The 24,245-nt window shown below is 48.0% G+C and overlaps 1 protein-coding gene across 3 annotated transcripts in view; it reads right to left on the reverse strand.

Moving 5' to 3' along the window:
- Window positions 1-5,090: 5,090 nt before the first annotated feature.
- LDLRAD3 (low density lipoprotein receptor class A domain containing 3) overlaps window positions 5,091-24,245 on the reverse strand; it is a 256,451-nt gene continuing 237,296 nt past the window's right edge. For all 3 annotated transcript variants that reach the window (XM_079929694.1, XM_079929695.1, XM_079929696.1), the window contains exons 5-6: window positions 9,879-10,224; window positions 5,091-8,106 (exon numbers count right to left, since the gene is read on the reverse strand). In XM_079929694.1, the coding sequence (XP_079785820.1) occupies window positions 7,869-8,106; window positions 9,879-10,224 (584 nt within the window). In that variant the 3' untranslated portion in view covers window positions 5,091-7,868. The remainder of the gene's footprint in view (window positions 8,107-9,878; window positions 10,225-24,245) is intronic.

Genomic DNA, 24,245 nt, shown 5'->3' on the forward strand with positions numbered 1-24,245 from the left:
TCCCTGGGACCCAAAGTGGGCAGTAGAAAGTTCTGTTCAGGGTCAACACAGATCATCAATAAAAGTCACTCCGACGCCATGCATTTCTATTTCCCAGCACAAGTTGTCCAACCAGCTTATCAGAGATTATACTAAATAATAGAATCATTCCAGTTTTGAAAACTATGAACTCCAATTATCAGATACACCTAGAAAAATTAAAGGTCAAAGATGAAATTCCCCTTTCTCATTAAACACAAAGAAATTAAGGTCCAATACTCATTGAGTCTAATTTGCTACATAACAAGAACTCTTTCACTGGGAGGAGAGAGTATCTGTTCTGGAAACCACTGCATGAACCAAGATCACGGTCCCCGGGTGGGCTGGATGCCTGTTGTCTCCACTCTCATCTCAGGCTGGGAACCATGCTTCCTGGAATCCCCTTCCTTGTATGGTTCTAGGGGCGAGTGTGTCAATGAAAGGAGATCACGTGAGATTTGAAGGCAGAAAGGCAGAGAGCCATTACTCTGCACTGGGGTGATCCGTCACAAGACTTTGAGTCCTCTCCATGAGCTAAGTCATTGCTGTACCACCTTTGACTTACTGTAGTGCCTTCCTGGTCACCTTGCAAGCTCTCTGTTCTCTATTTGCCCTACGCTCAGGCTGGTGTCATTGGTAACTGTGTCTGGGATCCTCCTGCTGTAGCCTTCCGGGCGTCACTTCCTGCATCAGTGTAAGCCCTAACGTCCATCTTCAAACCTTTATTCCTGCAATAGCAGTAGTGGCTCTGACTGATCCCAGCTGATACACTGGGCAAACACAAGCATCACTTTCATGAAGAGCCACTTATCGGATCTAAGGCAAGCCAGCAACTGGGATCAAGACACTCACATTCAGTCATTTCCTGGTAACTGATTCCAACTGGAGGGATGAGTTATTTAAACAGTTTATTTTTCACTTACAAGGAAGCCAACCCCTTCTTCTCTTTCTATAATACCCCGATAACTCATTTTCCTGCTTGAATGAGGTGTCAGTTCCTCATCTCTGAACTGGGGCTGCCATCCTCTCCAAATAGGATCTGTGGTCCTAGGGAGCTTCTAGGCACATCTGCATGCCCTTAGCTGATTCACAGACTAGCGCACGAGGAACACACTCCAAGTTGAAGGTCTGGCTCAAGTTCCTTTGCAAAAGAGTCACACTTCATGCAGGGTCACATGGTGGGCTTGTGTTCAAGGACCACCTCAATCCCTAGGTCCTCTTCTGCACATTCCAGTGTATTATTTCTTAAACTGACTCACCTCCTGACTCATGGATAACATTTGCCTTGGTCCAAATTAAGTTTTCATACCATACTTTTTGAATATATTCCCCAATGCTCCTTCCCAAGGTCCTATGTGCTTCTTTGGTCTAGGAATCCCTCAATGTCATTTGGGTGGTAACTCTATCTTGGTCAGGAGAGAGCTCTGGTATGTCTTAATTCCGGGAGTCTTGACTACAGTGGCTACAACTGAGTCCCAAAGATGACAACATCAAGATTCTAAGTGGATTTTAATTCCTGACGGTTCTCTGATACGGAAGAGTATCTGGAGATGGGTGTTCCAGGCAGAAGGAATGACAAGAGCAAATGCCCTGAGCTGGGAGTGTGCCTGGTGGGTTCAAGAGGCAGCAAGGGGGCCCAGACTTGGAGCAGACTTGAGGGAGAGGGGGAGATTAGCGGAAGATGAGGCTATATATGTACTGGAGAGTCAATGGTGTGAGATCCAGGAGACCATGGTGTTGACTTTTATCTTGAGTGACTTGAAAGTTACTCAAGCATTCTGAGAACTGGCTGAAGGGGGGTAACCTAGAAGAGAGATGATGAGAGCCGTGTGGGGCTAAGAAATTATGTCTCTCGAGGAACCACACAGATCTGACATAGAGATTGTCACTGATCCTGGACTTTAAATCTGATTAGATGGGATGGTTGGGTCTCTTCTTTCAGGAGGGGGTGAAGGTATCCTATGTGTGAAAAGAAGATTATAAACATATGATTGGTGGCGGAGCCAAAACCCACCTCTGGTTCTTCCGGGACACATAGTCAATTTACCTGCCCAGACTCCCCTGAAGGTAGGTGTGGCTATGGGACTGGTCAGGCTACGGGCAATGGAATTTGAGCGGAGGGCTGCGTGCTACTTCCATGGCTGGCCCATAAACACTGCCCATTTTCGCTCCTTTGTTGCCTTTTCCTCTGCTGGCTCACAGGGATGATTCACCAAGGTGAACCTGAAAGCCAAGTACAGCCAAATGCTGCCTGGCAATGGAATGTAGCATGAATGACCCTCATTCAGAACACAAGCCCTGCCCAGCTGAGGCAACGGTCATATTAAAATAAATAAGCTTCCCCCAATATTGCATCCCAGTCCCCCATGGTCATGCCTCTAAGCCCCACATCTGAAGGGAAATCAGCCCCTCAGCTCTTGTGAGCCCAGCTGCCTTAGAATTTCCAAGGGGTGTTTGTCTAAGGGACTGATGCATTCTACCTCTTGGGGGTAGATAAAAGAATTAACTGTGGAAAGCCGAGTTAACAGCATGCATAGATGAACCTAAGTCTTTGAGTAACTCGACAAGGGTGATAGATAGGAATGTATCTCTGATCCATCAACTTAAAAATCCTATGTGGGTTGGGGGTGACTCTTGGTGGGTAATTCACCCATTTCAATACTTTCAGTGCTTTAGGGACAGTTCTAGAACCCACGAGTGAATTCAGGTTTCAAGGTAGAATTCCTCTTCTATGGCTTTATCCATGTTACTGTGACCTACCCTCTGTAGGTTACTGTGACCTACATGTTACTGTGACCTACCCTCTGTAGGTTACTGTGACCTACATGTTACTGTGACCTACCCTCAGTGACCATCTCATAAAAAGCACACCTAACCCAAGCCCCAAATGCCTGCAGCTTGAAACTGCCCTTGCCATCTAGGTTTAAGGAAAGGCTGTTGAGTCTCCTGACGTTTTCACTGTAACATTGCCTCTGCTCCTTTCAGACCTGGCTATGTTGCCTAAAGCTTGTGGTTGCAGGATATCTTCTTATGTATATTAGAAATTGTGCCAGCCAGTTGCGGGTCCTATTCCTTGGTGAGGCTCTATACTACCAGACCCTTCCATATGAGAATTGTCCCTCTCCTACTCCATGTAATTCTGGTGGGGCTGTCAATCAGTCAAGAGTTCCCACCTACAATAGTGGTCATAGGACCAACGATGACCAATCATAGTCAATCTCCACTGGTTCTCAGAGAGAATCTCGTTTTCTTAGATCATGAACCTGGATCTTCTGGGACCCTCTTTTCCACCACATTTTGTAAAGTCATGAAGTCATCGCTTTACACAGGTAAAGCAGGACTCAGAAGCTGGAGGGGGAAGAACAGGTTCCTAATGACAGCTGTTGATCAACTAGATCCAGCCCTGCCCCAAATCGTTTTCCATACCCTTGAACGCTGTTGCATTAGCCAATACATCTTCTAAAATTTACCACATTCAGCTTGTATGAGTGCGAATCCTTACAACTAGCACTTACAATTGGGGGTTCTATTAATGTTCCCATTCACTTAACTATAAGATGTCAAGGGAGTCTGCATATTATCTCACTGGATACATTTCTTTTCCTTATGGACATGTATCACACATCCACTGCAGCCGTCAGAAGCTCCTTCTTTCTTATACAGTTCATTCTTTGAATCTACTGCCTTGCCTGAGGATAGCAAGTTAAATGGAGAAGATGAACAATATCTCCCAGATCATTTATCCCCATGAACTTTTCTCTAAAAGGCAGACTGTTGTGTTACTTTATCACCTTAGAGAATCCCTACTGAGAGTAGCTTTCTGAACAAGACCTTTGCATTCAACCCACTGTTTAGGACCTCACTGGGAAAGCCTCTACTCATCGTAACCCTGTATTTCCTTATTCACTGGAAAAGAGCTAATAGGGTCAATTAAAATGAATTTCACAGGTCCTTGAACTGCCTGCTTCCTAAGTTCTTCCATTTTAACTTTTTGGATGATGCCATTCTAAGGGTTCCAACATTCCAGGCCAGCCATTAACACACCGTTTCTTTTCTACAATGCCCTTAGCTTCGGACCCACCAGCACAATGTGGGAATGATCCTTTAGGCCAGGGGTTGGCAAATGACAAAGCCAGATCCAGCCCATATTGGTAGTTATTGGAACACAGTCACACCCATGCATTTATGTATTGTCCATGGCGGTTTTCGTAGTTGCTACAGAAACCATATGGCTGCAAAGCCAAAAATTATTTACTATCTGACCCTTTACACAAAAAGTTTACTGATCTCTGCTCTAGATTAGCATTTCTTGATTGTCTCCTCATCCTAGCACCACAGAAAATGGTACTCTGAGAGAAAAAGGAATTAATATCTTGACAAGCCTTTGGGCATATTGTTTGGTAAAGTCTACTCTAGACCACTTGGGGCAGGACATGACCTGGTATATACTTGGGACACCACTATCTGATAGCCTAGTCTTCTTTTTGACATATCTGGGTACAAGTACATGATCTACATCTTGGTTCTGTAAGTCCTATGTTTTGATTCCCCTGTAGATTTTAATTTTGGTCAAGGCCAAGGTTATTTTTGTTCATGGGTGGTGGTGGTGGTGACCTCCTGGGCACGCTGACCTCCTGTGCAACTGTACCTGCAGCGTAAAACGAGACTTGTAAGAGCACAAAGATGCTCCCATCACTGGTGGGATGAATGGGAGCCATTTGTGGTTCAAAACCAATTACCAACATACCTGTGCCTGAGTTAGAGCATGTGCCCCTGAATATGTGGTCAGAATCTGTTCCAGCTATCACAGCCACTTGCTCCTTTCCTTCAAGCAGTGCCACAGTGAAGTCACTATGGGCAGAGAGGGCATAGTTAATGCCCATATTCTGAACTGACATCCCAGGGTTCTGGATACAAACTGGTGTCCATGGAATACTTACCTCTGTATTCCAACCACACCAAATGTGGAATCCTTAAACGGCCACCATATTTTGAGGTCCCATCAATATTCTCTCACCTTTTCTCAATTTATCAGGGCATACATTCATTGCAGAAGCCATGACAGAAGCGGCTGTCCACTCTTTATATCGCCATAGAGAAGAAAGGGGGGTTGAGGACCATTCACACCAACAGAAAGAATGAAACTGCAAGTTTATTTGAAAGTATAAAATTAAAAAAAAACCTAATCAAAAAACAAAAGCAACCACGCACAACCTTTCCAGTTTACATCAACTTTGAATGTCACACACGATTTATTTACCACTTGCTTGCATTTTTTTAAAATGTCAATTTCAAAGTAGAAGGAGTTGAGGGCAGGTGATAATGATCATAGCTGAACGATTTTAATGCTAAAATAAAAAGGACTCGCTGATCTCATTTGAGAAAAGAGAGCAGGGATGGTTTTCTGATCGGCATAGATTTAGGCCATGTATAAAAAAACATCCTCATTGGAATGAGTTAAAAAATAATGCTGGCCACCTATTTGCTATTTTGAGTAGGGGGAAAAAAACAAAACAAAAAACCCCTACAGCTTTGGTGTCCTATTTATATCTTTTTAAAAACAGCCATTAAAAAAATCAAATCTATAATAAAAACATCCCTGTGTTTGTTTTAAAAAACAACATTAATAGGCTCTCCTTACGCTACTAAGGCCATCTGTCTTTCCTAAGATGCCTGGAAGCTGAAAAGCGCGTGAGACTAATTCATCACATGATTAATTAAAATTAGAATCCTTTCCTCTAAACAACTTCCAGAGCACCAGAAAGCAGCAGGGGCCACCAGAGGGAGAAAAGAAGCCACTCTGGCTCACAGGAGATGAAATATTCAGCTAGAGTTCCTTACATACTTCGGCTGCCACCAAAAGTTCTTTCTTCACTGGATTACTCAGAAAATAACTCACGTTATTTTAAAAATGAAAGATGTAGGCAACTATGTTCCTTTTCTTAACTTAAAAAAAAAAAATCACTTTCCTGTAACACACTTTGAATTTGGTTTAAAAAAAAAAAGCCTACAGAATAGGATCATTGAATGCCACTTCATCCCCCCTCCTGCAGGCTCCGTTTGAATAAGCATCAAAGAGGTTACTGACCACGTGGAAAGCAGCCCTGCATGGGTGACAGCTGCCCGGAGTGGCTCCACTTGGTTCCAGTTTTGTTCCCCCACAGCCATTAGTGTGGATTCTTGACGAATAACACCTACGTTTCCACCCATGACTTCCTGAGGGGGTTGGCACTGTGGCTGGCTGGGCACAGAGAAAGAGGAAAGCTTCCATAAACACAGAGCCTATGAGCCGAGGGAGAAAGGCGTCCCTCTTTCTGCGTCCTTCAAGACCTCGATAAATAATAACTCAAAGTGCAACAATGCACAGACGCCTGGCACACAGGTCAGTCTGGGGGACTTGTTACTAGCCTGCTCAGCGGGACAAAGGAACCATCATCTCCTTTTGCATCTTTGCTTGGACCTCTTTAATGGAAAAACAAACAAACAAAAGACAGCTTTCCTATACACATATAAATAGTCCCTTAACTAGAAGGGAAAAAACAAACACACTGTTTCAAATGCATTTCTAAGAGATTAAAAAAAAAAAAAAAGTCCGAATGGCAAATCTTGACTCCAAACTATTATCCACATCCACGTCTCTCAGAGGAGAAACTATGGGATGCTCGGAGAGGCCCGAGCCTCACTCTGATTCCAGCCCTAACCCTAACCTGCAGCGCACGAATCTGGGCCTTGGGAAGCGGGGTGAGTGCAGCCCAGGAATCCAGGCTCTCTCGGGGGAGGTACTGAATTAGGTTCTCACGTTGAGTTAGAACCTACAGTGTTCTCAAGTCCAAATGCACAGGTAAAATGACTGCTGAGTGTCAGGGGGACTTAGGGGGCGAGTGCTGAAGCTGCATGAATGGGCAAGGCAGGCTGGGTGCGGCTTACAGGGACAAAGGGCCAGGTCAGATTTCTGGGCAACTCAGGTTTGGTACTCATCCCTTGTTGTACGGGCAGGTCACAGCTGGGAGGGAGACGATCCAGAAGCCAGGGAAAGGACTGTGGACCAAAGCAGACCCAGGATCTTGGCAGCCTGTACTTTAGGAGCTGAGAACTCAGATAAACTCATGGTGGGGCGCCCTGCCTGCTCTGGAATGAGGCCGATGATATATGATCCTGGAGAAAGCTCTCAAAACGAGCATTCTCGGACAAATTTTTAAATCCAGACTCTATCCAGACCTGATGGTTTCAGAGTCCTTCAGAAAACCAGGATGACACTGTTGACTTCTGAAGGGCGTGACTCACGGCAACAGGGTTCTTTGGCCCCGACCCAGAGCAATGAACAGCCTGGTGCAAGGCGGGTTCTGATGCTCCCCTGGATTCTCTCCAGAGTGGCCATCCAATGACAGCCTCCCGGTAGGACCACCCAACCCAAATCTCCAAATGGAGCTCTAAGGAAGCAGCCCACAGAGAATCTGGTCCAGTGTCCTCTGCCCTTCTGAACACCCCATACGGCACAAACACTGCTTTCTCAAGGGCCACCTAAGTACCGCACTCTCCAGCCACCTGCTCAGCAAGGTTCCAGCAGTAACAGAATGATGTGCAGAGTGAGGCTGTGATCCTGGGCCCCGAAGGAAGAGTAACTGCCCAGAAAAGATGCACATACATCAGGGCAACTGAGAGGCCAGAACAGTGCCAGGTCGCCCTCCGGAGAACATCCCTGAAATCTGGGGAAGGAGGTGAACGGAGAGAGAGCTGACACCCCACGTCACTCCTTGAGGCCTCCTGAGGAGCTTCCCACGAGCGCAAGTTGTTAGGATGGTAACAAGTCAGAGCAGATGAGCCCATGTGGACTTTGAAAGAGCTGGATTTTATACTTCTTCGGCGCCCCGGCTGGGTGCAGAGTCCCTAGGCTCCGTGGTGCCTTCCTGTGGGCCAGGCTGCCCCGGCCTGTGGCCCGTGTCTTCCATACTCAGGAGGCTGCTGGCTGCCTGGGAACTGGTGCTGTTGGCGCTGCCAGACCGGGAGCGGTAAGGGGGCAGGTCGGCTTGGTTCAGAGACTCGGTGTCTGAAGAGTAGGGCGGTGGAGGGAGGTCGTACCATGCGGGTCTGCGATGGAGAGAGCAGGATGGGGCGGGGTGGGGGGAAGGGGGGGAGAGGAGGGGGAAGAGAAAACATTAGGAGCCCAGGCACGGCAGGCAATGCCAACGTCTGCCCTTTTCCGAGCGGATGCTGACATCGGGGATGAGATTTTCCTTCCAAGGAGAAAGGCAATCCAAGGACTAGGAAAACCAGTGATTTGTAAGAAGACGAAAGGAACAGGTCAGCGTGCTCTGCCTGGCCTGTGCCAACTGGACAGTGCCCAAACCACAACCTTTGGTAGGGAGAATTCTAAATACTCCCCGGCTCATCCTGGGTGGTCTGGCAGGGCTTCACCTGGCCTGGTGTTTCGACAGAGCCCCTGACAGTCCACAGAACTGGGGGTCCTTACTGAAAGCCCACTCTCACTGGCTGTGCGGACTTGGGTGAGAGGATATCCTCTCAAACCCTCAGTCTCCCTATCTATATAAGGGAGTAATAATGACACCTTGCTTGCAGTGAAATAACTTAAAAGACATTTTATTTTCCAGCTCTCATTTATGGAAGGCTTACTATGAGTCAGGCACTGCGCCACCTACCTTACATCCCTTATTTAATGCTCACAAGAATTCTAGGAGAGAGCCATTACTTTCATGCCCATTGTACTGGCGAGAAAACTGAGGCAAAGGGGCATTAAATGGCTTGCACAGGATCACACACAACTAGTAAGCAGCAGTGCTAGGATTTGAACCCAGGAATTCTGTCTCCAGATGCAGCAGTTTTAACCTTGCCCTACAATGGATGGTCCAAATGAGTGAGGTCTTGTGTTCTTATGCTTATTTGCAAAGATGTCCTTAAGCACCGCTCCTTGGAGCTTTGTTTATCTTTTATGAGGAAGGAAAAGGAAGATTAAATAATACAAGAGCTGCCACCGGAGAGGGTTCAAGGAGGAGCCCAGTTAGCCCAGGAACACTGCCTGCAAAATGCCTCGTGCCACACCTGGTGAGTCCTGGGCTCAGTGGAAGAGGAACGCTGAGCAGGGTCCCTGCAGGGCAGGGGATGCTGAGAACCAAGGGGGACTCAGGTAGCTGTAGTCCCGGGACTTCAAAGTGGGTTCTTTGGGTACCTTGGAGGTCACCAAAGGAGAGAGGAAGGCTGAGCGGGCAGGAATGAGGTCTACTACTGGATCCAACTACAGAACTCTGGGTTTTAACTTTATATTTTGGGGTTCCTTGTACAGCTCCACCTCTGATGAAGGTTCTACTGCTTAACAAAGCTTGAGAGTTCTCTACGCCACCTCCTTTATTTTATAGATGAAGCCAAGCAAAGTTAAGGAACTTATTCACTCATTCATTCACTCACTCACTCACTTATCCATTTCATTCATTCAAATAGGAACCAAACCTCGAGTATATACTGGGCACTGTTCTGCGGTAGCAGGTGAGTGCCCAGAGCTGGTCAGGGTCCCGGACGTGTGTCCGTGTGGCATTACCAGGGAGGAGGAGGGATCTGAACTGGCCAGGATCCTAGCGGTACGTCTTCAGATGAGTAACTTAAAAATCTCAGTTTTCTCGTCTGTAAAACTGAGGTACATATAGAACCTCCCTCGGTGAGTGGCTGTGAGGACTGAATGCGATGATACACGTGAATCGTTTTGCGAAGACTCAGTAGAAGTCAAAAGCTGCCGCCGCCTTTGCAGCTGAATGCAGGCTCCTGGCAAGACCAGGATCCCAGGCACGCGCACATGGACGCCCGCCCCTGTGTGGGATGACCTCCCTCCCCGAGGCTCTCCCAGCACGCACCTTTGGTCCAGCAGGGCCTCTGAGTAGGAGGGCGGGGAGCCCACGTCAGACGCGTTCTGCTCGGCTTGGCTGGCCACGTACTGGATGCCATTGTTGACGTTGTAGGTGACGTTGCAGCGGTGAGGGTGGTCCAAGACCACCAGGCGGGAGAGCAGCACGGGGTGCTGGAGCCGGTGCACTGGCAGCGTCATGAGGTTGTTGCGCTTCCGCTGGTGGTGCAGGACCAGAGCCAGCAGGGCCACGACCAGCACAAAGATGACGGAGCTGCCGATGATGGCATAGGTGATGCTGGGATAGTACACGAGCTGGTTCTCCGAGGTCACGAACACCTGCCCGCTGCCTGGTTCTGAGAAGCCCCAGAGGCGAGAGAAAAGGAGAGAGGTTACCAAGTCGGCGCACCCATCTGCCGCAAAGTCAGGCCCAGGACGGGAATGCAAACGTTCGCAGGAGCACGGTTCACGATAGCCGCAAAGTGGAAAGCACCCCAATGTCCATAGGTCGGTGAATGGATAAACAAAATGTGGGCTGCCCATACAACGGAATAGAATCTGGCCATAAAAAGTACTGGTGCATGCTACAACGTGGACGAGCCTCAGAAACGTGCTAAGCGGGCTTCCCTGGTGGCGCAGTGGTTGAGAGTCTGCCTGCCAATGCAGGGGACGCAGGTTCGAGCCCTGGTCTGGGGGGATCCCACATGCTGCAGAGCAACTAGGTCCGTGAGCACAACTACTGAGCCCGCGTGTCTGGAGCCTGTGCTCCGCAACAAGAGAGGCCACGATAGTGAGAGGCCCGCGCACCGCAATGAAGAATGGCCCCTGCTCGCCGCAACTAGAGAAAGTCCTCACACAGAAACGAAGACCCAGCACAGCCAAAAATAAATAAATAATATTCAAAGTACGTTTAAAAAAACCAAAACAAACAAAAAAGAACAACAACAAAAACCTTGCTAAGCAAGATAAGCCAGACAGGGCTTCCCTAGTGGCGCAGTGGTTGAGAGTCCGCCTGCCCATGCAGGGGACACTGGTTCGTGCCCCGGTCCGGGAAGATCCCACATGCCGCGGAGCGGCTGGGCCCGTGAGCCATGGCCGCTGAGCCTGCGCGTCCGGAGCCTGTGCTCCGCAACGGAAGAGGTCACAACAGTGAGAGGCCCACGTACCGCAAAAAAAAAAAAAAAAAAGATAAGCCAGACACAAGAGACCACATAGTGTACGATTCCATTTATATATGTCCAGGAAAGGCAAATTTATAGAGACAAAAAGTCGATTAATGGTTGCCAGGGGCTGGGGGTGGGAATGGGGATTCACTGGTGATGGGCATCAGGGATCTTGCTCGGGTGATGGGAATGGAAACGTTCTAAAACTGGATGTGGTGATGGCTGTGCAAAGTGATACATTTACTAAAACTCATTGAGTTGTACAGTTAAAACGGGCAGATTTTATGTCATGTAAATTATACCTCAATAAAGTTGTTAAAAAAAAATCAGCCCGGGGAAATACAATATCCAGGGAACAGGAGTGATAGTTCCAGTGACAGAAATCAGTTTTTCTCTGGAAATTTATCATATCACATACGTGAGGAACACTGGCCAGTGTATCTGGGGTTCCTTATGTCGGCAAAGTATTTATTTAATGCCCGGCCTTTGCCAAGCTTTCAAGATGGAGAGCCAGCAGAGCACAGGCTGAAATCATGGACTCTGGAGCCAGACTAGGTTCAAACTCAAGCTATTCAGCTGACTGGCTGCGTGCCCTCTGGGAAGTGGTCAACCTCTCTGTGCTGTAATTTCCTCATCTGTGAAATGGGGGTGGTATTAGTCCCCACCTCACTGGGCTGTCCTGAGCATGAAATGAGTGAATAATTATCAAGCACTTAGAACAACAGCTGACACACTTCGGGTGTTCAAGACATACAAACGTGTTTTATCACAGCTACTTGCCTCACAGCAACTCCGTGAAGTAGGTGCTGTAACTGCCTTCTTTTTAAGATGAAGAAAAGGAAGCTTGGAGAACTCGGGTCCCCTGACCAGGGTCACAGGGTTAGGAGGTAAGGGGCTGTGCCTGATTTGAGCCCTGTGGTCCGACTCAGAGCCTTGCCTCTGACACTCTGCCCTGCAGCCCCCTACCAAGACCAGCTAGGCAACCGGCACGCATTTCCTCAGAGGCCCTAGGACGAAGGCCTGGTACACGCCCCAGCCCTGCAGGCTGCCAGGCCCCTCCTCTCCACGTGTACTAAGGAGCTACACTTCCAACACTCAGGGGAGAGGCTTCCCCGTCAGCAGGACACACCTGGCAATGGTGGCCAGGCCCAGGCTGGCCCGGGACCCCAGAGCGGCCCCTCCTCGTAGAAAGTCGGGGACCCCTCTTCTTTGCGGAAGAGCCACAACTACCCACAGCTGCGGCCCAGCTGCAGAAATAATCTAAATGCAGCCTAAGTGAGCAAGTGTGCGACCACACCCTGGGCCCGTTCAACCTCTGAAGCCGTGAAGAGGTTTTCGCGGGTTCACAGTGGCCAGCGTGTAGGCGTGAAGTGGCAGCACCGCCCGCTGGCTGCTCGGGTCCCGGGCCCCTCATCACTGGATCGCACATGGCTCCGTTCATCATGGATCTCCAGTGAGTAGGATGGTGTCTGGCACAGAGTCGACACCCAATAAATGCATCCAACTCAACGAAAAAAAATCTGTGTATTCACACACCCTGGTAAGGTAGGTGCTATTATTAGTTTATTATTCCTGTTTTTCAGATGAGCAAATTGACTCAGAGGTGAATTAAGGTGTCTAAGTGCACAAAAGAACTAAGCAGGGCAGTCAGAACGAGAACCCAGATATTTCTCCTTCAAAAGTCCACGTGCCATGCAACACACCATCGCCCCTCCTTTCCCGACACAAACAGTTCCTGATTCCCCACATCATCCTAATCTGACACAAAGAAAGACCTTCCCCCTCAAGCTCCAGGCTGTGTTAATTTTCGTTCCAGTCACGCTCAGACATGGACTAAAGGCTAAGAAGATTCTCCAAGTTCCTGTCGGTCACCGTTTCAATGATGAACTGTATAGAAAGAAGCAAGCAAGATCCCAGAGGGGAGGCAGAAGCGTGTTGCAGACGGTTACGGGAGAAAGGACTGAGGGAGTGCTGTCTGCTCTCAGCTTAGATAATTAAAAGCTGGGTGGGAGCCTCTGGGTGTGTATATATATATATATATATATGTGTGTGTGTGTGTGTGTGTGTGTGTGTGTGTGTGTGTGTGTGTGTGTGTGTGTGTGTGTGTGTGTGTGTGTTTCAGATTTCAGGCCTAAAAGAGAAGAGCCTCTTTATTTCATCTCTAGCACAGAGCTGAAGGGTCGAATTCTGGGGCCGTCACTGCTAGCTGCTGCTCAAGCAAGTTATTTAACTTTGGGCCTCTCACTGTTGTGGCCTCTCCCGTTGCAGAGCACAGGCTCCGGACGCGCAGGCTCAGCGGCCATGGCTCACGGGCCTAGCCGCTCCGCGGCATGTGGGATCTTCCCGGACCAGGGCACGAACCCGTGTCCCCTGCATCAGCAGGCGGACTCTCAACCACTGCGCCACCAGGGAAGCCCTATCACGACAGTTTTTGAGCAGATGGGAACATCCTGAGGAGGAGGGCCGTCTTCTAATTAACACAGAGGTGGTATCTGGACTGACAGAAGGACTAAACCAACTGACACCTGTGACTTGGGGTTCCTTTGCTTCTAAAAGATTCCCTCCTCCAGATGCAAATTGCATTTCCTACAGGATACGATTATTCACCTCTCAGACTGGGCAAAGGCAAAGTCTGAGTTCACATTTTGCTGGCCAGGACTTGGGAGAACAGGTATAATTATTCACGCATGGCTGGTGGGAGGGTAAATTGGTACAACCCAGGGTGGTGATGGGGTTAACAATATAGATCAAAATAACAAACATACATTAACAATACATATCAAAGTAGAAAAAGTACATATCCTTTGACCCAGCCATTCCACTCTTAGGAATCTAACAGATATATATACTCACACAAATGAGAAGTATTAATGCAAGTATTCATGGAAGCATTGTTCGCAATAGCATATATATCAGGAAAGATCTAAATGTCCGTCAATTGCAGCCTGGCTAAATAAATGATGGTGCCTCCAGACGTACCACACCTATTTAAGAAACTAGGGCAGCTCTACATAGACTGATGTGAAACAGTCTGAAAGATATCGTGATAAGCTGAGCAACAACAAAAAAAGTCCAGTAGAGAATGTTCTGAGTATTTCTAGAAGGACACACAGATCTGGTACGACTGGGAGAGAAGAGAGGCAAGAGGGAGACGTATTTTTCATTGTTTACTCTTTTCTACTTTGTATTATTTATACTGTTTTATCCCGTCAAAAAATAAGCATCTTGTCTCTTCCTCTGGCTTTGCCTAGGCTGATGTGAGTAGAGGTTTCATTACTGGTTTCCTTCCTTCTCTCCCTGTAGTGTGAGGGCTCCTGGGGGAGTTTCACTGCCACTCACTCACTCAGACCCCTCCCTGAGTCCAGAATTCCTGTTCTAGAAGGTTCACTGCCCTGTTCAAACCGACGCCTTACCATTCTCCTGAAAGCTCAACTGCCTCTTTAAAAAATTTATTTTTAAAATTAACTTTTCTCCAGAGTAAATATTTTTAAAAGTCAGGTTTAGTGAGGTATAATCAATACACAATAAAACGTACCCTTTTAAAATGTACAATTAGATGAGTTGTAACCAAATGTAACAGTTGCAGGAAGCACCACCACAAGCAAGATATCAAACATTTCCATCCCTCCCGTCATTGACAGCCACTTGGGAATCACTGATCTCTTTTCTGTCCAGATAGATTCATCTTTTCCAGAAAGTCAGGTAAGGGAATCATCTAGTAAGTAGCCTACTGTGTGTGGCTTCTTTCGCTTGGCATAACGCTTCTGAGGTGCACCAAGGTTTCTCTGAGTGTTACTATTTCATTCCTTTGGACCGTTGAGCAGTATTCATTGCTTGGATGCAACACAATTTGTTCATCCATCCACCAGTTAAGGGAGGGAAGTGGTTGTTTGCAGTTTCCGGAATGCATATCTTTGTGCTGACATATATTTTCCTATTTTGGCGGGTGTATACCTAGGGGCAGGCTGCTGGGTCGTATGGGAAGCGTATGCTTAATTTATAAAAAACCATCACACTGTTTTTCAAGGTGGCTATAGCACTTAGCCTTCTCCCAGTTGCTCTGCATCCTCCCAGCATGTAACATAGCTAGCCTTTTCAATTTCAGCCATGCTCACAGGTGCACAGTGGTATCTCACTGAGGTTTTAAGTTGCATTTCCCAATGACTAATGATGTCGAGTATCTGTTCATGTGCTGATTTGCCATCTGTATATCTTCTTTGGTGAAACACCTATTTAAATCTCTTGCCCATTTTAGAATTGGGATGTCTGACTACTTATTATTGAGTAGTAAGAGTCCTTTAGATGTTCTGGGAGACAAGTTCTTTTCCAGATGCGTGTCTTGCAAATATTTTCTCCCAGACTGTGGCTTGGCTTTTCATCTACTTTACTGTGTCTTTCTGAAGATAAGTGTTCACATTTTTTTATGAAGTCCGCTGTATTAATTATTCCTCTCGTGTTCTGTGTTTTTTGTATTCTATCCAAGAAATCTTTGCCTAGGAGACGTTTTATAGCTTTAGCTCTTACATTTACAACTATGATCCACTGCAAGTTAATTTCTGTTTATGGTACAAGGTGAAGTTCAATGTCCTTTCCCCCCATCCCTTTGGATATCCAATTGTTCCAGTACCATTTGTGGAAAAGCCTATCCTTTTTTATTGAATAACCTTGGCACCTTTGTTGAAAATCAATTGTGCATACAAGGCTGGGTCTATTTCTAAGTGATCTATGCTGTTTGATGAAGCTACATGCCAATCCTTATGCCAGTAATTGTGCTGAGAACTACAGTTTTACGGCAAGTCTCAAAATCAGGTAGTGTGGGCTTCCCTGGTGGCGCAGTGGTTGAGAGTCCGCCTGCCGATGCAGGGGACATGGGTTCGTGCCCCGGTCCGGGAAGATCCCACATGCCGTGGAGCGGCTGGGCCCGTGAGCCATGGCCGCTGAGCCTGCGCGTCCAGAGCCTGTGCTCTGCAATGGGAGAGGCCACAGCAGTGACAGGCCCACGTACCACAAAAAAAAAAAAAAAAAAAAAAAAAATCAGGTAGTGTGAGTCCTGCGTGCTCTCTTTTCTTCCAAATTGAATTTTTCTCATTACAAAAATATATTAGAATTAAAATTTAAAGTAATATAGAAATGTTCATGACAGACAACCTCTCCCTCACCCCTTACACCTACTAGAAAAAAAATAGTTCACAGTTTGGTGTAGACTAGGGGTTGGCAAATCTTCTGTCAAGGGTCAGAGAGTAAATATTTTATGATCTGTGCGCTATACAGTTTCAGCTACAACCACTCAACTCTGCCTCTGTAGTGCAAAAGCATTACAAATAGTACATCAATGAATGAGTGTATTTGTGTCCCAAACTTGATTAAAAAAGACAGCCAGCCAGACCAACCGCTGAGAAACTATCATTTCATAGATTTCTCCAAGCCATTGTTTATCTTCTCTTATTTTGAGAATTACGTTTGTATTACATGCATGTAGGTGACCATGTGTTAGATTTTAACAAGGAAAAATTTTTAGGAATGTATTCACTTCAGATCAATAATCCTTCAGGAAGAGATAATAGTTCTTAAAACTTCCAGCTAAGGCAGAGAAAACAATTACTACATTTTACAATTGATTTCATTGTAAGTGTTCTTTTTTTTTTTTTGCCGTATGTGGGCCTCTCACTGTTGTGGCCTCTCCCGCTTCGGGGCACAGGCTCCGGACGCACAGGCCCAGCGGCCATGGCTCACGGGCCCAGCCACTCCGCGGCATGTGGGATCCTCCCGGACCGGGACACGAACCCGCGTCCCCTGTATCGGCAGGTGAACTCCCAACCACTGCGCCACCAGGGAAGCCCTGTAAGTGTTCTTTTAATTCAGTTTCAGGAAGATCTTATTTCTTGACATTTTTTATGTGTAAAAATGCCTGAATATCTTCATTAAGCCTGAATAATCATGTAACTATACATAATTTTCATAGATCAAAAGTTATTTTAAAACATCATCTAGATATTGCTTCAAAAACTGTAGTGTCAAATAGAATGCAAGGTTAAAACAAAAAACAAACAAACAAACAACAGGCAGCAGATCAGATTCAGCCCACTGGCCGTAGTTTGAGGACCTGCTAAGTCCAGATCCCTCAAAACTCTTCTTTGTGTATGTACACACGTGCTTTTCTTCATGCTGTACAGACATTTCTACAAATGGACATCTTCCTCACTCACGCACACCTTTGTGAAGAAGGAGCTGTGTAGTATCCCATTATATAGGCACACCACAATTTCACCAATTCCTTACTGATGTACATTTTGGTTGCTTTTTTTTTTTTTTTTTTGGGCGCTCTGACAAACAATGCCACAACAACATTCAGGCAGACCAACCAGACCATGAGAGCCATGAGGGGAGGGCCAGGCTTGCTGGTCTACTTCTATACTCAGTGCCCAACACAGAGGTTGAGTAAATTAGTCTGTGGTCACTGGTGCAACGATTTCTTAGGATGGACTGCGTTTCCGTGGCCATCTAGTCTCCGGGGCTGTCTTGAACGCTCTCCTTTTCTCTGTCCACACTGAGCCACCAAGCGTGGTCAATTGCTGCTGTGCAGTGCTTCTCTAGACTCTGCTTCTGGTCTCCATCAGGCCCAGACCAGGAAGAGAAACCTCGTTGTGCTCTTACTATCTTTAGTTTCTTTGTCCTCTAACCCTTCTGCAATACTCTCATCAGATTGAACACGACCCAGCTCTGTCGCTGTGTCATTCTTATAAAATTATTCAGATCCAGGACCCTGAGTGGCTCACATCACCCTCCCCAGCCACGCATTCAGCCTCTGCAGCCTTCCCCACCTTGGCTTCCCAGTACCAACCCCTGGAGGATGTGGGGAGAGAAGTCCAGAGTTGGAATGTTGCATTGCTATTTGCTTTGTGACCTGTTGCCCACTCCTGATTTGAAAGAAATAATAATACAAATAATACTAACAACCACCATCCATGTTTGCTGGGAACTCAAAAACAGAGTAATAATCATGATATCATCATAATGATTATCATTGCAGCTCTCATCCTATCAGCAATATCTTATGTGTTTACACGTATGACCTCTGATTTGTAATCCTTAAACCATCTGCAGTGAGTTGAATGGTGTGCCCCCAAAAGATATGTCTACTGGGAGCCTCAGAATGTGACCTTATTTGGAATAAGGATCTCTGAAGATATAATTAAGGTAAAGATCTTGAGATGAATTAGGGTGGACTCTCAGAGTGTCCTTATGAGGGACAGAAAAGGAGAAGACCCAGAAACAGACAAGGGAAAAGGCCATATGGAGATAGAAGCAGAGATCGGAATCTTGCAGCCCCCAAGCCAAGGAACACCAAGAATTGCAGGGAGCCAGCAGAAGTGAGGAGAGAGATGTGGTTCTCCCTCAGAGCCTCCACAAAGAACCAACCCTGACAGTACCTGCATTTTGGACTTCTGGTCTCCAGAATTGTGAGAACATAAATTTCTGTTGTTTTAAGCCACCGAGGTAGTGGCAATTTGTTTTGGCGGCCCTGGGAACCAAAGACAGCATCCTGTGAAGTAGACCATTATTTTACAGAGGAGGAAATGGGGGAGCAGGTAGGTTAAGTCACTTGCCCAAGTCCTCCGTGCACCTGGGTTATGATCAATAGCTTTGTTAGAGCTAATTAGAGAGGGAACAGGGAGAAACCCAGCCAGTCTGGTTCCAGAATCCCTGCTCTTCACGTATGACTTTCTTTCATGTTCACCCCTATCTCCCACCATGAAGAGGAGTTCCTGGTGGGCAAAGGCTGGGCTCTCCCCTTCTTGGAGCCCTACTCAGGGCCAAATGCAGCCTTGTAAATACGGTAGGTATTCCACGCGTATTTTTAGATATCTGTAAACTGACTTTGAGACACAGTAATTCACAATCTCTCCATTTACAGAAAGAGTCAAACATTGAATAAGAAGATGAGGGCAACCTTGAAGCTGAGGCATAAGAACCGGGCCCCCTACTGCTAACCTTCATCCTGTATGTATGATCTCACCTCAACCTTACGACCACCATTTTTTTACAGATGGGGAAACTGAAGCCCAGAGAGGTTAAGTAACTTACTGAAGGTCACAAAGCAAACAAGTGGTACAACTAGTATTTGTACCCAGGAGTCTGATGCCAGAAGTCACCACCCTGTCCCAGGTAGTTCTATACGCCCTCCCCTCCCCTTTCCCGCTTGTCCTGTCCAGCTGTCACCAACCTTATCTCTCTTGGATAAGCGATAAGTCATTGCTTATCTATTGAAGCAATGAGCAATGATAAGCAATGGAATCATTGCTCCAATAACTCCAATGACTCTGATCAATATATTCTGAAATGTCTTCTGTGAGATGTAAGAGGTATTTCATGACAAAGCGTACCTTGGTCAAAGAGGTATGAGAAAAAGTGGATTCGACAAATTAAACCACTTTCTTTGTAGCTGTTCAGAGTGCAGGCTCTGGAACCAAACTGTCTAGATTCAATCCTTGGCTTTGCCACTTACTGGCTGTGTGACCTAGGACAAGTTACTCTACCTCCTGTGCCTCTAAATCCTTATCCGTGAAACGGGATAATAGTAGAGTTCACCCCACAGGGTTGTTTTATGGAAAATACATGAAAAACAAGAGTTTAGAACTTTGACACATAGTAAATACTCAACAAAGCCCAGATATTAATAGCTATCATTACGGGACTTTTCAGAGCCTTTACCAGGTAAATGTATACTGTGATGCCTCCTGAGATGATGTGGCTATTCCACCAGCCCTGGTGCTTTGCTGACATGGACAGAACATACATCACATTCCAGAAGTTGTCTTTCCATAGGTCACTGGGGCATGCCTGACCTTTGGGTAAGCTGCTGGAGGAAGCTCTGCGGCTGTCGCTGCTAACTTAAGAGGCAGGAGGTGAGGGGCGACTGCCTAGCGCCCCTCCTGCTCTGTGCAGCACAGGCACTTGCCTCCCAGGCCACACCCAGTTATGGGCCAGCATCCCCATCACTGACTGAAGTCGGCCAAGCACCAGGAGCCTCGGACTGTGCAGCAGCTCCTGCATGTGAAATGAGAGATTCCCTCCATCGGAGGGCTGTCCGACACCCTGCCTTCCTGACACCTGACAACACCCAGCAGGCAGGAGCTGATCCTGTTCAAATGCGCAAAGAGCCCAAGGCTGCCCTGGGCCTGTTCTCCGGATCCTCGAGTTCACCGTGGCCCCTGCATAATCAGCTCCTCGGTGCTACATCTGTCTGGTAAACCTTATTACCCAGGGAAATGCCGAGCGTGCACACTTGGAGCTTCTGAGTGCAGAAAAGTTTCTGAATAATTTAGGGGAAAGGGCTGGTAATAGAATCGTTACTCCCCGAGGGGGAGTTTTATTGACCATGAACAAATTCATGGCTTCTGAGATTTCAGAAAATCTAACACAATGACCTGGTCCCCTGCACCCCAGGGAAGGGCTATTCGTTCTGCACACACCGAGGTCTTGTGTTCCGGTCCCAGCGCAGAGGGGGGACAGAAAGAGTTTAATGAAGGGACAGTGGGAAGCTGTTCCCAGCCTCAGGCCTGAGAGGGTGAGGATGTGGCTTCTGGAATCCGGTGGGACCCGATGGGAGCTGAGGCCTTTGGGGGAGGAATGTGCCCTTCGCCAATCTGTGGCCTGCAGGCAGGGAGCTGGGGGAACAGATATTCTGACCTTTTGTTTTCTACCCTCCAACCTCTTGCTGATGCTTCCTCCTGGCCGAACCCACCCAGAGCCAGAGGGTAAGGAGGTTCAGCCAGTGCAGCCCAGAGGGTCAGCGGTGCACGTGGGTGGGGGTGGGGGTGGGGGAGGGGGAGGGGAGGAGGAGTGTGGAGACTGGCTGGTGAGAAAATTCAGGGCGGGGCCCCCTGCTCCTCGGCTGCGACCTTTGCCTTCCTTCCCTGTCTCAGCCTGCAAACCCTACCAGACTCCCAGCCCTGACTCAAACGCCACTACTCTCGTGAAGCCTTCCACTGTCCCCTCTGTTGGAATGAAATGGTTCCTTCCTGTGCTCTCCTCACAAGCTGTCCCCTCTGCTGGACCCCCGTGACATCTTGCTTTATACCACGTTTGACGACACGCAGGCGGCAGAGGGACGACCCGCTGCCCTCTGGCCCCGTGCTGGGCAGCGCCGCACCGCAGTGCTCACGCCCCACGCAGGGAAACACTTGCCTTCCATGCTGGCAGCCACGCCCACCTGACCCTGACCTGCTAATGGACCAAAGCAACCAAATGAGAAAGCCAAGGCTATCTATGCAGAGCTCACTGTAGCAAGGGAGTGAGCCACCATCACCTGCATTTTGGCAGAGACTCCGAGGAAGGAGTGGAAGAGCATACAGTGGCCAAAAGGGAGGGATTCGGGTGTGCTCTGACCAGAGGCTACCGGCCCAGGGAAGCCGGCGGCGGGCGGGGCATCTGATGGGAACGGCTGGGCAGGGGGCGGGGAGCATATTTCGCTTCCTCTGGTTGGTCCTAAGCTGGAAATGGGGCCAAAAATTGGGGAAGCTGTCAGTTACTAATCAAGTCTTGGATGTTCGGGGTCCATTGTTACAGGGGTTATTGTTTGGCTTCCTGGGCTGGCTGTTGGAGGTTGGGGGTGAGAGTTCTGCTTTTACACACGGTCTGGTCACTGCCCATCTGTATATTCAGTTTCTCACTGACTATCCAACCCATGGCCCCAGGTCTGGCCCAAATCCCACTTGTGCTTGAGTCCCCCTGATGCCCAGGGCCAGTCTATTGCTCATTTTCATCATTTGTAAAGTAAGGGCGATAAACGTCCAGCATGTAGCATCTCTGTGGAGCTTAGAGCTGACGCAGGTGAAGTCCCTGCCTGGGAACAGCGAGTCTGCTAATGTCATCAGGTACCTGACTGTTCTTGGAGGGAAGCGAGGTGTAGGTATGAATGAGGACGGGTCCATCCAACGAACAACAGGTGGCGTGTGTGATGGTCAGGCGACATTTGGAAGTTTGATGGACAGGCTCAGAGTTCTGGTTCAGCCACAGACCCCATAAATGACGCTGACCAATTTCCTGCAACTTTTTTTTTTAAAGATTTATCTGAACCAGGTCTTTCTCTCTCTTTTTTTAAAATTTTTATTATATATTTTATTTTTGGCTGTGTTGGGTCTTTGTTGCTGCATGAGGATTTTCTCTAGTTGCGGTGAGCAGGGGCTACTCTTCGTTGCGGTGCGTGGGCTTCTTATCGTGGTAGCTTCGCTTGTAGCAGAGCCCAGGCTCTAGGCGCGCGGGCTTCAGCAGTTGTGGCACACGGGCTCAGTAGTTGTGGCTCGCGGGCTCTAGAGCACAGGCTCAGTAGTTGTGGCACACGGGCTTAGTTGCTCCGGGCATCTGGGATCTTCCCGCACCAGGGCTCGAACCCGTGTCCCCTGCATTGGCAGACGGATTAGTAACCACTGCGCCACCAGGGAAGTCCCTCCTGACCTTTCTAAGCCTCATCTGTAATGTCAGGATTAAAAACCTGCCCCACCACAGAGTTGATAAGAACATTAAAAACCGCTGTTTTAAATCCAAGCCAAGTGAACCAATTGTGAGCTGGATGCTCTGACTTCCTCTTGTCTGTGCAAAGACTCTGATCTCTGCACGCCTGAGCTGACTGGCGGGAAAGAGGAAATGATGCCCAGAGGGAAGCAGGCAGAATAGCCAGGATTTTAGGGTCATGGAGGCTGCGGCCTTCCAAGGTTTGTGCTGAGAGTTAAGGAGGGATATCTGGCTGGGGGCATGTTCATTTATCACTCAGATCCCAGACAGATGGTTGGACCTTGAGCTTATGGCTGGGGATGCCAGAACCAAAACAGCAGAGACCTGACCCTGGGGATGCTCACGTGGGACAGGCCCTGGGGCCCCACTTCTCTCCAGGTTCCCCCAGGATCACCTCTACCAGCCTGCAGCCACGTCCTCTCAAGCAGGGAAGCGTCCAGGAACTGTCTTGGCCATCGTAAGCCAAGGGCATCCCTATATCCACCTGGACTTTTCCTTGTTTTTTAAAAAACATCCCACGGGGCTGTTGTGCCTTTGTGGATCTCCATTCCAAGCACATCTCCTGTCCCAATTTAGATGTGGATTGAAAAAGTTTAATTTAAAGGGCAGACTGGCAAATGACTGAATCAAAAGAGAACCACAAAAACCCCACTGAACCATTGCCATGGCAACGCAAGTTTCTAAAATTAACCGAAAGGAGGGTGATGGGAAAATCCTTGCTGCCAGCCTGCCCAGAGTCAGACGGCCCACAGCAGGAGGCATCCTGGCCTGGAGCCAGAGGAAAATTAGAGAGGGGATCCATCTGCCAGGAGGGAACTAGGGCTCTAAGACCATTGAGAGCCAAGAGATGAGCACATTAAGATTACATTCAAAACGGGAGAGAGGGAAAAAAAGAGAAAGTTCTAAGACTGGAGATAGAATGAGTGGATATCTCCCTGGGAATTCTAGTGGTTCTTATTCCAAGAGACCCCAGGGGCTCTTGTCCTCCCCACCTCTCACATTTGCCCGCCCTTGGGCAAAGGGGACAGGAAGTGTCCCTAAAAAGCCCTGCATTTTCAATAAACGCTATTGAGCCAGCCAACTGTTACCAGTAGCCCCTAATTTACAAGCTGCTCACTGCGAGGAGGGCGGCTTGGTAGGGAGGAGAGCCCCCCGTGATCCAGAGCTCTCAGAAGCCTGCCGAGAGCTGCTGTACATGCTCAGAGCTCGTTCTCTGGCTCTGATGAGGAAGAGCACCAATGACAGCCAGCGAGTGAGGTGGTGATGAATGGCCTCTGCTAAGACACTGGCCCAGGGCAGTATCACACAATTAGCTGGACGGGAAGGAACTTAATTGGCTATTTAAGGTGGAAAAGGGCTTTTTTTTAAAAAAAATAGAAATTCAGATTGCTGCCAAAACTCAGTGATAGGGCTTCCCTGGTGGCGCAGTGGTTGAGAGTGCCCCTGCCGATGCAGGGGACGCGGGTTCGTGCCCCGGTCCGGGAAGATCCCACATGCCGCAGAGCGGCTGGGCCCGTGAGCCATGGCCGCTGAACCTGCGCATCGGAGCCTGTGCTCCACAATGGGAGAGGCCACAACAGTGAGAGGCCCGCGTACTGCAAAAAAAACAAAAACAAACAAACAAAACTCAGTGATAAGGGTAATTGGGAGCTAGGGCCTCTGTAGCATTTTTAGAACTCTGCTCAATTGTGTAATGGCTT

The sequence above is a fragment of the Stenella coeruleoalba genome (genome assembly GCF_951394435.1).
Source record: "Stenella coeruleoalba genome assembly, chromosome: 8".
NCBI lineage: Eukaryota > Metazoa > Chordata > Mammalia > Artiodactyla > Delphinidae > Stenella > Stenella coeruleoalba.